At 42.3% G+C, this 12,254-nt stretch overlaps 1 protein-coding gene across 1 annotated transcript; it reads right to left on the reverse strand.

The window, feature by feature from the left end:
* Positions 1 to 272: 272 nt before the first annotated feature.
* LOC105062987 (rhox homeobox family member 1) lies at positions 273 to 7,336 on the reverse strand. Its single transcript, XM_010947422.2, has 3 exons — positions 6,879 to 7,336; positions 3,555 to 3,600; positions 273 to 522 (listed from the first exon to the last, which is right to left on the reverse strand). The coding sequence occupies exons 1-3, from the start codon at positions 7,268 to 7,270 to the stop codon at positions 406 to 408; spliced, it is 555 nt and encodes a 184-aa protein (XP_010945724.1). The 5' UTR covers positions 7,271 to 7,336; the 3' UTR covers positions 273 to 405.
* Positions 7,337 to 12,254: the final 4,918 nt, after the last annotated feature.

The following is a 12,254-nucleotide window of genomic DNA, read 5'->3' on the forward strand; positions in this document are numbered from 1 at the left end:
CCCTAGTAGGGACTCACTCTGCCCAATCTTGAGTATGGATGTGGTCCCAAAGGGCAGGGTAGGGGTGAGGATGGGGTGATGGGAATGTATGGGTCAGTGCAAACCCACCATGGGCACCTGGAAACTTCTGTGAAGTACAGGACCTACTGACAGTGATTCAGGGATGTCACCTCATGAAAGGAGGCCTCCTTGTCATTCTGTTTAAATGGCATTTCCTTAAGAATTTCCATACATATCCCGCTTGCCCCATTTGACAAATGAAGACAAATATATTGAGAATTTGCCTCTTTATTCATAATACAACTACAGAGGAGGTATGGGTGGCATGGGCTGCGTGGGCAGCCTAGGTGTCAGTGGTACGAGAAGAATCCATCTCCAATCTGGCTCCTGAACGATGATGGTCTTTTAGGGCCCTTCCTGCGTTATGATGACAAGGTAGTCCAGGTTTGCAGGTGGTGCATCTTGACGCATTGCTGCTCTCACATTTCTCCTATACTTGGCCCGCCTGTTCTTAAACCAAACCTACAATCAGAAGGGAAAAGGAATTGGTTTAGTATATTGAACAGTTAATGTTATCATACAAAAAACCAGCATGCAACTTTATATGCCATTGAGATTTTAAACTGCGTCAGGAGAAGCTATTGCCTTCTTGCTAAACTCGGGACCTAAGTTATCACCACACCGCCTCCCTTCTGTGTGCCAAGTTCTGGTATAGGCTTATTCCTTTGCCTCTCTCCTCCCACTTTCAGTATTCTACTGTTTTTTTCCCCGGTATTGGATGTGGGTTTAGCTTATGAGTTGCTGTACCAGGTCCTTGCTGTTGATATAGTGCCTGGTAACAGGATAAAGAAAGATCTGTATTTTGACGGCTGGTCATCAGCCATCTGGCTGCCTCCTGCCCCCTCATCATGAGGGATAGGGTCACCTTGTTTGTGGGGGGATTTTGGCATGGTAAATAGTGGGCCCTAGTTAAAGTCATATTGAGGGGAATGGCTCCCTATTTGAGAAAAGTCTATCTTCAGTGTGAAGTAAATAATTGGAAGAAGGAACCTGTTGGGTTTTTAGACAGAAGATTTCCTTCAAGGATGACTAAGGGGTCACTCATCCTCTGAAACCCCTTAGGAGTTAAAGAGGTGGTTTGGCAGGGGGCCTAGGGGGCTGAGACTTGTCTCACTGGGACGTGAGAGTCACTGAAGCTCTGGACACTGCCTTGACATTTTAGCCTGGAGTGTTAAGGAAAGCTGAGGCCAGCTCGACCCAAGTTAACAAAGACTCTAAAAAATCTCTAGCCACCCAAGGGTCCAGAGAAAGAGGCATACCATCGTCACCAGTGTCAATTCTGCATGCTCCGACCTGCCCCACCCTACAAACCTTCCTGGGCTCAGGACCAGGTCAGCTCACTCTGCTCTGGCTACAGTTCCAGGATCCTGGATCGGAGCCGCTGTTGTCCAGCATGGCAGGTTATCCTAGGCGCTGCTACTCAACCAGGAGGTCCCAATCCCATCCCTTATTCTTAAGGCAAGAAGGTGGAACAGGCATTTTAGGAAGATAGTCAACAACAGTGAGGGTAAGGGGTCCTAAAATGGCTCCTCCCTCAATATCTGCCAACTATTTTTGCAAACAAACAAAACTGTCAGTTAGACTTCACTATCTTCTCAGTGTCCTAGTTAATGGGGTTGACGCTGTATTTAAATCCTTTTGAAAGTTTCCAAACTGCAAATTTTAAGTGGCACAAAGGGCCTTCTCTCCCTGCCTGAGACCTCATTATCGTTCTCCCATCTTAGGATTTGCAGTCTAAACAAGGCCAGTGTAATAGAGCTCATTTTGAGGGGAGCCAAATGTACCAGTGGTCAAATGTCCATGAACATAACCAAAGCTCAGGGCTGGCCGTGGTGTGGGCTCACACTAGGTCCGTATTTCCAATACTGGCTTCATGAAACAGCTCTATTTGCAAAAGAAAGGTGGAAAACTGTGTATTACGTTTCTTGTGGAAAATTCACTCTGTAGGGTTTGGAAATAGATGAGAACACTAAGTTTTTTCTTATGGCTCATATTCTCTTCAGAATGCCACTGAGAGGGGACCATTGAAAACCAGGGAGTGGGGAAAGAAAGTCACTAGCCCTTACTTTTTTTTTTTCCTTTGCATGAGCCTTGCAAGCCTGAGAAGGTGCTCCTAAGCCCTCCTAATTTTTCCAACTTGAGCCAGGCCTGTGAGCCCCGCCTGCGGTGTCAGGATGCCGGTACTCAAGGGCCTGCTTTGCTGGGCTTCTTCTCAGACACGCTGGCCACCAGCCCTGCAACTGCCTTCCATGACCGCGCTGGCTCCCACGCCCACTCCGTGGCCACGCTAATCAGTTCATCATGATTTTCTTTTCTTTTGGGGGCACATATCACTTTGATACAAATTATGGTTTTCTTTGGTCACATTTTGAAACCAAGACCTACAAATTAGTCATCACTGCCTGAGGGAATGAAAAGTAGTTGAATTTAACATAGCTAGGAATCTACCCTGAAATGAGGGCCACCCACACCTCACCAAACAAATTCCATAAAACTCACCTCTTCAAAATAGTACCACCCAAATGGAAAACAAAGTCCTTAGATGTTAGAAATTCCTCAAGAGAATATTCACTTACGCATTTAGTAGATTCATAATGTTGAATTGGTGTAGTATCTGTAAGGCCTATTTTAACTATATGTAATTCTTCTCTAACCTTTCCATTCTTCTTAGGTCAATTAATATTAACTCAATATTATTCTTTTGCTATTTCATTTTTTAGACAAATTTCCAAAGCTTGAAAACGTGCACCTGCCATTCTCACCATAAAGACTATTCTAGCAATGTTTTTCAGGTTGACACATCAAAGCATCCTAGAAAATTAAAACTGAGGGCCGCCACTCTCTCCAGTACCTTACCAAACACTTAAAAACAAAAGGAGGACCAGGCAAGTGGACTTTTAAGCTCTCTTCCCCATCAGTCTCAGCTTAACTAAACATACATTAGTTACCCATACAGTGTGTTCTGTGGATAAGTTATTCCCTCACCCCAATATTTATAAATTCACTCATTTAGCTAAGAGTTTACACCTGCCTTCAAGTAATTTGATACAACTGAACTCTCTTAAAACCTGTTCCTCTGTGCAGTCACTTGAATACTTCCAAAGTCAGGCTGAGCCCCAACATGACTCCACACAAAAGTGCTCCCTAAAGGATGCCAGTGTTAGAAGGAGCTGAACTTTATTGAATATACACATATACATGTATATAGATGAACATATCTATATGTTTGTAAAAAATATATATATATATTTAATTCTGTACATAGACTAGGAAAAGCAGTTCATTTTTTCCTTTTCCTTTAAGAAATCATGCTTCCTCTGGTAATGGGAAATATCTTTAAGTTGGAGCTTACTATCCACAAAGATGACTAAAGTCAAAACTTATTTGCCAACAATAAAAAGATAACTTAAGAATGTCCAGGACAAGTTGTTGAGGTCCTAAGGTAGGTTTTAGAATGGCTGCCCTGCCAAGTCACTTTTTCGGGGTTTACTGACCTGCACCCTGGTTTCGGTCACATCTATGCGTCTTGCAAGCTCCCTTCTGAGGAGAGAAAACCACAAATGTTTAGTATTTGGAGTTATGGATACAATGAACTGTATGGATATATGTTTTATGTTTGTTTTAAAATTTGTACTCTCTCTTCAAGATCCCTCTTAAACTTTTCCATGATTCCCAGCTCCAGGCTTGCTTTATAGATGGTTTTTCCTCAAAATTTAAGGTAGCATCAACAACTCAGTAGTCAAGAGAAATAATTTTAACGCACTATTAAAAAAATAAAAATGCAAAAAATCAATGATGAACATTATCAACGTTTTAAATAAAAAAGGATCCAGCATTGCAGCTACAGAACAGTACCTTATTTGCCTTACCCTAATTCCAATAAAATTTACAAAAACAGACCACTAGCACAGACAGTAAAAGAAAAAATAGATAAACTGGGCTACACCAAAATTTAAAACTTCTCTGCATTAAAGGACACAATCAATACAGTGAAAAGGCAACCCGTGGAATGGGAGAAAATATTTTCAAGTCATATATCTGATAAGGGATTAAAATCTAGAATATATTGAGAACTCCTTCAACTCAATAACAAATAAACAAACACCCAGATTTTAAAATGGACAAAGGACTTGAAGAGACATTTCTCCAAAGGTGATATACACATGGCCATTGAGCACATGAAAAGATGCTCCATATCACTAATTAACCATTAAGGAAATGCAAATCAAAACTGCACTGATACCACCCCATCCCATTAGGATGGCTACTATCAAAAAACCAGAAAATAAATGTTGACAAGGATGTGGAGAAACTGGAACATTTGTGCAATGTTGGTGGGAATATAAAACGGTGCAGCTTATGAGGTTGTTTTTGGGTGATGAAAGTATTCTAAAATTGATTATGGTGATGGTTGCACAACATTATACCTACCAAAACCCAGTGAATGTTACACTACAAATGATGAATTTTATGATATATAAATTCTCAATAAAAAAAGGAAGTTTAGCATCCCCTAAAATAACTTACCATATGACCCAGGAATCCCACTCCTGGGCATATATACAGAAGGAACCCTACTTCAAAATGACACCTGCACCCCAATGTTCATAGCTGCACTATTTACAATAGCCAAGACATGGAAACAGCCTAAAAGTCCATCAACAGATGACTGGATAAAGAAGATGTGGTATATTTATACAATGGAATACTATTCAGCCATAAAAACCGACAACATAACGCCATTTGCAGCAACATGGATGCTCCTGGAGAATGTCATTCTAAGTGAAGTAAGCCAGAAAGAGAAAGAAAAATACCATGTGAGATCGCTCATATGTGTAATCTGAAAAAAAACAATATAAATACAAAACAGAAACAGACTCATAGACATAGAATACAAACTTGTGGTTGCCAAGGGGGCGGAGGGTGGGAAAGGATAGACTGGGATTTCAAAATTGTAGAATGGATAAACAAGATTATACTGTGTAGCACAGGGAAATATATACAAGATCTTATGGTAGCTCACAGAGAAAAAAATGTGACAATGAATATATGTATGTTCATGTATAACTGAAAAATTGTGCTCTACACTGGAATTTGATACAACATTGTAAAATGATTATAAATCAATAAAAAATGTTTAAAAAAATAAAGCTAGGGCATTAAAATAAAAAAAATTTAAAAAATAAACGGTGCAGCTGCTAGGGAAAATACAAAAGCAGTTTATAAAAAAAACCCCATAGAATTACCATATGATCCAGCAATTCTGGGTCTTGGAAAAATATTTGTACACCCATGTTCATAGCAGTGCTATTTACAACAGCCAAAAAGTGGACATAAATGAAGTGCCCATTAATAAATGAATGGATAAACAAAATATGGTATATGCAAGCAAGGAATTATTATTCAGCCTTAAAAAGGAAGGAAATTCTGATATTTGCTACCAAATGGAGGAATATTGAAGATTGTGTGCTAAGTGAAGCAAGCCAGTCACAAAAAGACAAATACTGCCTGATTCCACTTCTATAAGGTACTTTTAGGAGACTAAAAGAAAAGTGGTTACCAGGGGCTGGGGGGAGGAGAGAATGGGCTATTACTGTGTAATGGGTATAGAGTTTCAGTTTTGCAAAATGAAAAGAGTTCTGGAGATGGATGGTGGTGATAGTTGCACAATAAGAATGTACTTAGTACCACTGAAGTGTACACTTACAAATGGTTATGACAGTAAATTTTATGTTATGTGTATTTTACCACAATAAAGATTGAGAAAAAAATTAGTCTTATAAAGCATAAACTGGGCAAAGGACCTGAATAAGCACATGAAAAGATGCTCAACATCACTAATCAATAGGGAAATGCAAATCAAAATCACAATGAGATATCACTTCACATTCATTAAGATGGCCCATACAAAAACAAAAACAACAACAACAACAAAAAAAAAACCCAGAGAAACAGAAGTATAGGCAAGAATGTGGGGAAATTAGAATCCTTGTCCACTGCTAATGGGAATGTAAAATGGTGCAGCCACTATGGAAAAGAGTAGAACAGTAGCTTAAAAAACTAAAATCAGAATTACCATATGATCCCGCAATTCTACTACTTCTGGATATATACCCAGAATAAGTGAAAACAGTGACTTCTATTTGCAAGCCCATGCTCATAGCAGCATTATTCACGATAGCCAAAATAAATAATAAATGAACAGATACACTGCAATATTTGTGTATAATGAAGTATTATTCAGCCCTAAAAAGGAAGGAAATGGTGACGCATGCTACAACATAAATGAACGCTGAGGACATACCAAGTGAAATAAACCAGTCACGAAAAGGCGAACACTGTACAATTCCACTTACAGGAGGCACCCAGAGTAGTCAAATTCATAGAAAGTAGAAAAGTGGTTCCTAGGAGCTTGCGAGGGGGAGGGTAGTGACTTGTCTTCCGCACAGAGTTTTAGTTTTGCAAGATGAAAAAGTTTTGGAGATTGGTTGCCCAACAATATTAATGTCCTTAAAACTACTGAACTGTGCACTTAAAAATGTTACAACAGTGTATCTTCTGTTTATGGATATTTTACCACGATAAAAAAAAATGACCACCAATCACTTTCCAGACTTGATCCACGTAACTACTATATGAAAATATTCCGTTTGATATACAGAAGGCATTCTACCCATCCCCCCCTCCCGCCCCACATCCTGGGGCACAGGTGGCTTCGGCAGCTTGGACGGGGGAGGAGGCCGGGCGAAGAGACAAGTGCGCTTGGAATTGAGCCAGAACCCGCTGGAGACCCGGGCGCCCCCCGAGCACCCACGTACCTGGTAAGTATGTCCGGGTACTGGGTGCGCTGGAAAAGGCCTTCCAGCTCCTGCAGCTGCGACTGAGTGAAGTTATGGCGCTGGACGCGACGTCGCTGCGGGTTTCTGGGCCGTGGGGCTTCGGCAGCAGCCGCCGCCTGGCGTGGCTCCTCGGGAGGCCGCTGCTCGGGCTCCTGGCCACCACCGCCGCCCTCGAGGTTCCCGTAGCCTTCTTGGTGCATGGTGCCCTCACGGTTCATGAGGTCCGCAAAGCCCAGATCTCCTCCCTCCACGTGGTATTCTTGGGCTGTTGGCGCTGGCGCTGGTCCCCGCACAGATTCGAATCTGATTTCCACTCCGTGCACCCCCAGGCAGAAGTAGCCATAGGTCTGGACCCTGCGCGGAGGTTCCATGGCCTGTGCCTCCACAAGCTCGGCTGTTTGCAAAGAGAGCTGCGGCAGAGGCTGGCGCTCTCTCTGGTGTTTGGCACCGGTTAGAACCGTCTCAGATAGGTTGAAACCCTACACGCTCCGCTTTGGACTATTGCTATTGGCTTGCTTTTTACCGCCAGTCGCGGGGGGTGGGACTTGCTTAGGTGCGCAAGCGGCGGGGTGTGGCCAGAAAGTAGAGGCGCTCTAGGAAAGCGAGGTGCTGGTGGGGGCATGGGTGTCTGCGGGATCCGGGCTCTGGTTTGCAGTTCACAACTCCTCACTCGAGCAGAGTATCTGCCCTGAGGAAGGGGCTGTCCTGGCTGATGCAAGCTGATTTGGAGGTGCAGAGGCCATGAGACCTCACACTAACTACAGGAGTCCGTGTGGAAAAGTTTGGAGATCATCTCATGGTCCGAACCTTTCATATTTGGCAGTCCGCATATGCCACGGGCTAGTAATTAAGCTGAAATGATTAACTAGGGTGCTGCTCGCTCTGAGTTTCTGCAGAGCCCACCATGCTCCCCGGGGTGCTGGAAGCGGGCTGGGTTTGCATAGCATTCTGGGTCAGATAAGCTCTGCAAGAAACTCAATGCAGGCCTTCAGAAAGTTTAAGCACTCCAGATTTTTAGTAATGAATTCACATCAGAGTGCAAGTGCAGACTGCAGCCCAGGGCTTAGTGCATCCAGAAACGCTTGCATTGCACGAGCTGAGGACAGTACAGTGGAGTATGCATCCTCTGTCCTGCTCCACCCCAGAGTCTCTGGTTGCAGGTCTTCCACACAAGCTCAGGCTGTCCTGTGCTGGGCTCCTGCTGTGAACCCAGATGAGTTTCAGCTTTTCCCCCTCCCCCTCCCTTTCTCTAGAAGTAGCATCCTGATATCTTGCTCAGGAAACAATTAAATTTTATTTATTCTCAAATAAAAGAGATTGAGGCCAGGCTGAGAACTCTATGGTTCTCCCTTAAAGATGTGTTTTGTAGATGCTCTGGGAAGTGTTAATATCCCAGATATTGAAAATATTCTCATAATGGGCCCTATGCTTGGTGTGGTACACAGTTTATCCTATTTTTACTGTCACAACCATCATTACGTTCAACATCATTTTATGAAAGAAATTAAACCATTTTTGTGGGATCACGGGGCTTAGGCACCTCACCTACTACGCCTAATGGATAAGTACCCCCTGCCTCATGTTTCTGGAGGATGGCTAAGAGATCAGCTAAAAGATGCTGATTGATGAATTTACTTTAACAGTGATGTCAAAGGATGGCAATCCCAACAGCCTCTCTGACTTTAACCGAGATATTTCTTCCTCATATTGGCCCTTGCTGGATTATGCAGGCCTCCCCATCTCTTGACTAGATTCTCTGTGGTGAATTTTTGACTTGGGATCAGTTCCTCATGGTTTGCATCAGACTATCGAGGACATCTGTTACAGCCCAGGGTGGGGGGTGTACTCCTGTGCTATCTATCCTCCAGGCACTCATGTATCCTAGGTGAGTATGGCCCTACCTCCATACCAGCCATGCTAGTATTTATTTAAACTTTTAAAGTTAAATTTAATATAATTTTTATTTTAAAGTTCAAATGGAATCCCATTTTCTAAGCAAAAGTAGATGGGAATCGTGGTCTGATGTGACAGATTTATGAGAGCAAGGGCTTGGGGGCCAGACTGCTGGCATCTGGAATCCTGGCTTTGCTCCCCACTTGCTAGCTGGCTAATCTGGTAAGCTGTTTATTCTCACTGTGCCTTTGTTCAATCGTATTTAAAACGAGGATAATAATTATAACTGCTGATCGTAACAGGTGTTCTGAGGATCAATTGAGGCGATAATAACAAAACTTCACAAATGACCATCCATGCAGCCTCACATTTTCTACTTCAGTCATTTTCATTTTTTTTTTAATTCACAAGGTCCCAAGAGAGGAGAGAGAGATTTTTATCCTCTGGCAGTGCGAAATGAAGATAGGATGTTTTCTTGTGCAAATACTACTTGTAGTGTGTCTTCTTGTACCTATCTGTGCTTTAGTCAATAAGCCTATGTTAGCTGCTTCATGTATGAGCTCTGTGTCAGGAAGTGTGTCGAGAGAGGGTTTATTTCACCCAACAGGTAGATTCTCTTTCTAGGCCTAATACATTTTATTCCTAGAAGCCAGAAAATAATAATATAATGATAGTTACCATGCATTAAGTGCCTTTTCTAGGCCCAACAGAAGGCTAAGCACGATAAAGTTTATAATTAGGGGCACAACGGGGTCTAATTCACATTTTAACCATCAGATCACTCTGGCTCCTGAGTGGACAATGGTCATAGGAGAGAAAGGGTGAAATCTAGGAGACAGGAGACTAATGCAACACTCCTCTTTAAGATGACAGTGTTTAGGTTTAAGGCATAGGGGAGGAGTGAAAGGTTTGAGGATGTGTTTTTGAGATGGAGTCCAGAGGAGATGCTGATGGATTGGATGTTTGGCATTGAAGAAAGAGGATGAGACAGCTGACATGCATGAACTCACTGGACCCTCGTGAAAACCGTATGATGTGGGCACTGTTAGTATCCCCGTTTGTCAGGTATGGAAGCTGAAGTCAGACCAGTTCATGCATTGGCAACAACACATGGCGAGTCAGTGTTTGGACAGCTTTGGACCTGTCCCCGAACTGCCTCTTCTCCATTATTGTTGATCTTTTTTTTCTACCTACAACATACAGTGATTCCTATTTTCTTTTTTTTTTCTTACCCTATTTCATTGTTTTTTCTCCTTCCTCCTTCCTCCTTGACTGAGGCTAGAACCCTAGGATCGCACTTAGCCCAGTGGGCGTCAGTCAGTTAAAGAGGCAAGTGACCAAGTTCTGCCATGCTGATGCCCTGGATGCTGGAAGGGGCAGGGGCCTTTCTCTGCTCAGAATCACCATGAAGACCTTGGTCTCCAGTACTGCCTCTCTTGGCGATCTACAGACTCAGTGAATCAGCCTCTCCATTTAATGTGCCCAAAACATTAAAAAACAAATAACCAATATTTATAAATACGTACAAAAATTTAAAAAAAACTTCAGAGTACATCCACAATCTTCAGAAAAATGAAGAATTTGTGAGTTGTCCACCCTTAAAAAGGGTCTCTATATCCTTCCTCATGACAGACTCTCTAAGGTTTTTCTCTATGATTTGGCTTATTGAGGGCAGGGGTGGGGGAGGCTGTGTAATTATGAGTCTGTATCATGCAGAAGGAGGCCCAAGTCAAGTAAGCTGCCTGATATCCTGAATCTTGAATGGAAATTTATGGAAAGTATGTCCTCACTGTAAATTTCCCTACAATGCCCCTCTCCACTTTTTTTTTTTCACCAGGGCCCAATCCTGTGCTTGAAGCTGTGTTTACTTGTCCTAATAGCACTCCATTTTGCCGCGAGTACAGGTCTCTCTTGCCTAGGCCAAGATATTCAGTCTCAGACTAGCAAATTCTGCCCAGTGTTTATTTTCCCCTGAAGATTCTTGTAACTTATTTAAAGGCCTCTATCATTACACTTAATCGGAAAATCAGAAGGCCTGGGAGCTAGGTAGCAGCTAGTTCTGAGCATTGGACAAGTCCCTTATTTATTTATTTATTTATTTATTTATTTATTTATTTAGGACATTGGTGCCCACATCCATAAGGTTAGATATTTACACAAGTTTAGTTCTTAGGAATTGTCCAGGAGGACTTGCAATTTCACAATTGTATCAATTTAGGCTCAAAAGAAGCTTGTCAAGCTTATAGGAGTTTCCTCCTTCAAAAACAGCAACAAAACAACAACAAACTATTGCCTTTTCTATAACCCTATGAACACTGTCCCCCATAGACCACTAAATTGCCTTTTGTCCAGAGTGATAAATCTTTGAAAATATTTGGGCAAACATTTTCATTTCACATATATTTCTTTAACACTTGGGTAATGCTTACTATGTACCAGGCATTGTTCTAAATACTTTCCAAATATTAACTCATTTTTCTTCACTACAACACTTTGGGCAGGACCCTATGTAAGTGTTCTTGGGTGCATTAAGCCCTGGGCAGGGGTCTACACTTGTACTCTGACATGGCTTCATCACTAAAATTCTGGAGCACTTGGACTTTCTCAAGGGACACATTTGATTTCTTGCAGAGTGCATCTGAGCTCCCAGAGTGCTGGGCAAATCCAGCCCCAAGATCTTGCTCTCAAAGCTCTAGGTAGCACGGAGTGCTTTGACTTCAGCATCACTGCAAACACTCAAAGCAAGTAGCCTCCAGCAAATCATTTCTGTTTAATTACTAGCTCCTTCAGGATTAGTGGTTGCCAGGTATGGAAGGCTGGGTCAAAAGACATCTCCAAACTTCTCCAGGACTAGAATAAAATCTTCTCACTTTCCTTTCTGTGCCCAAATCAGCTTGTAAAATCAAACAAAACTCCTTCTTCTGGTCGTGCACCCCACCAAGTCAGGTGTACTGGGCTGAGCTGCAACATAAACTCCCATTCAGTTGCAAGCACCCCACATGCACCCTTCAGCTTTCTAAACTCATGACTTCCTTGATCAGAAGCTGTTTAGTGGCTTTGTAAAATTTTATATATATTTATACCTATATATGCTCCCAATAGATTATTATTATTTTTTAACATTTTTTATTGAGTAATAGTCATTTTACAATGTTGTATCAAATTCCAGTGTAGGGCACAATTTTTCAGCCATACATGAACATACACACATGAGCGATCCCACACGGTATCCCCCACCCAGAACGACACTCTCCAGGAACATCCATGCTGCTGCAAATGGCATCATGTCGTTGATTTCTGTAGCTGAATAGTATTCCATTGCACAAACACACCACCTCCTCTTCATCCAGTCATCTGTCGATGGACACCTAGGCTGTTTCCATGTCCTGGTCATTGTAAATAGTGCTGCTATGAACACTGGGGTACAGGTGTCACTTTGAAGTAGGGTTCCCTCTGGATATA

The sequence above is a fragment of the Camelus bactrianus genome, chromosome X (genome assembly GCF_048773025.1).
Source record: "Camelus bactrianus isolate YW-2024 breed Bactrian camel chromosome X, ASM4877302v1, whole genome shotgun sequence".
Classification (NCBI taxonomy): domain Eukaryota; kingdom Metazoa; phylum Chordata; class Mammalia; order Artiodactyla; family Camelidae; genus Camelus; species Camelus bactrianus.

Excerpts from the sequence above, each read along its gene's own strand:
- LOC105062987 (XM_010947422.2), bottom strand. The coding sequence starts at position 7,270 with ATGGAACCTCCGCGCAGGGTCCAGACCTATGGCTACTTCTGCCTGGGG. Across the intron at positions 3,601-6,878 it reads TACCCGGACATACTTACCAG|AAGGGAGCTTGCAAGACGCA; the intron begins GTACGTGGGTGC and ends TTCTCTCCTCAG. Across the intron at positions 523-3,554 it reads TGACCGAAACCAGGGTGCAG|GTTTGGTTTAAGAACAGGCG; the intron begins GTCAGTAAACCC and ends TTCTGATTGTAG.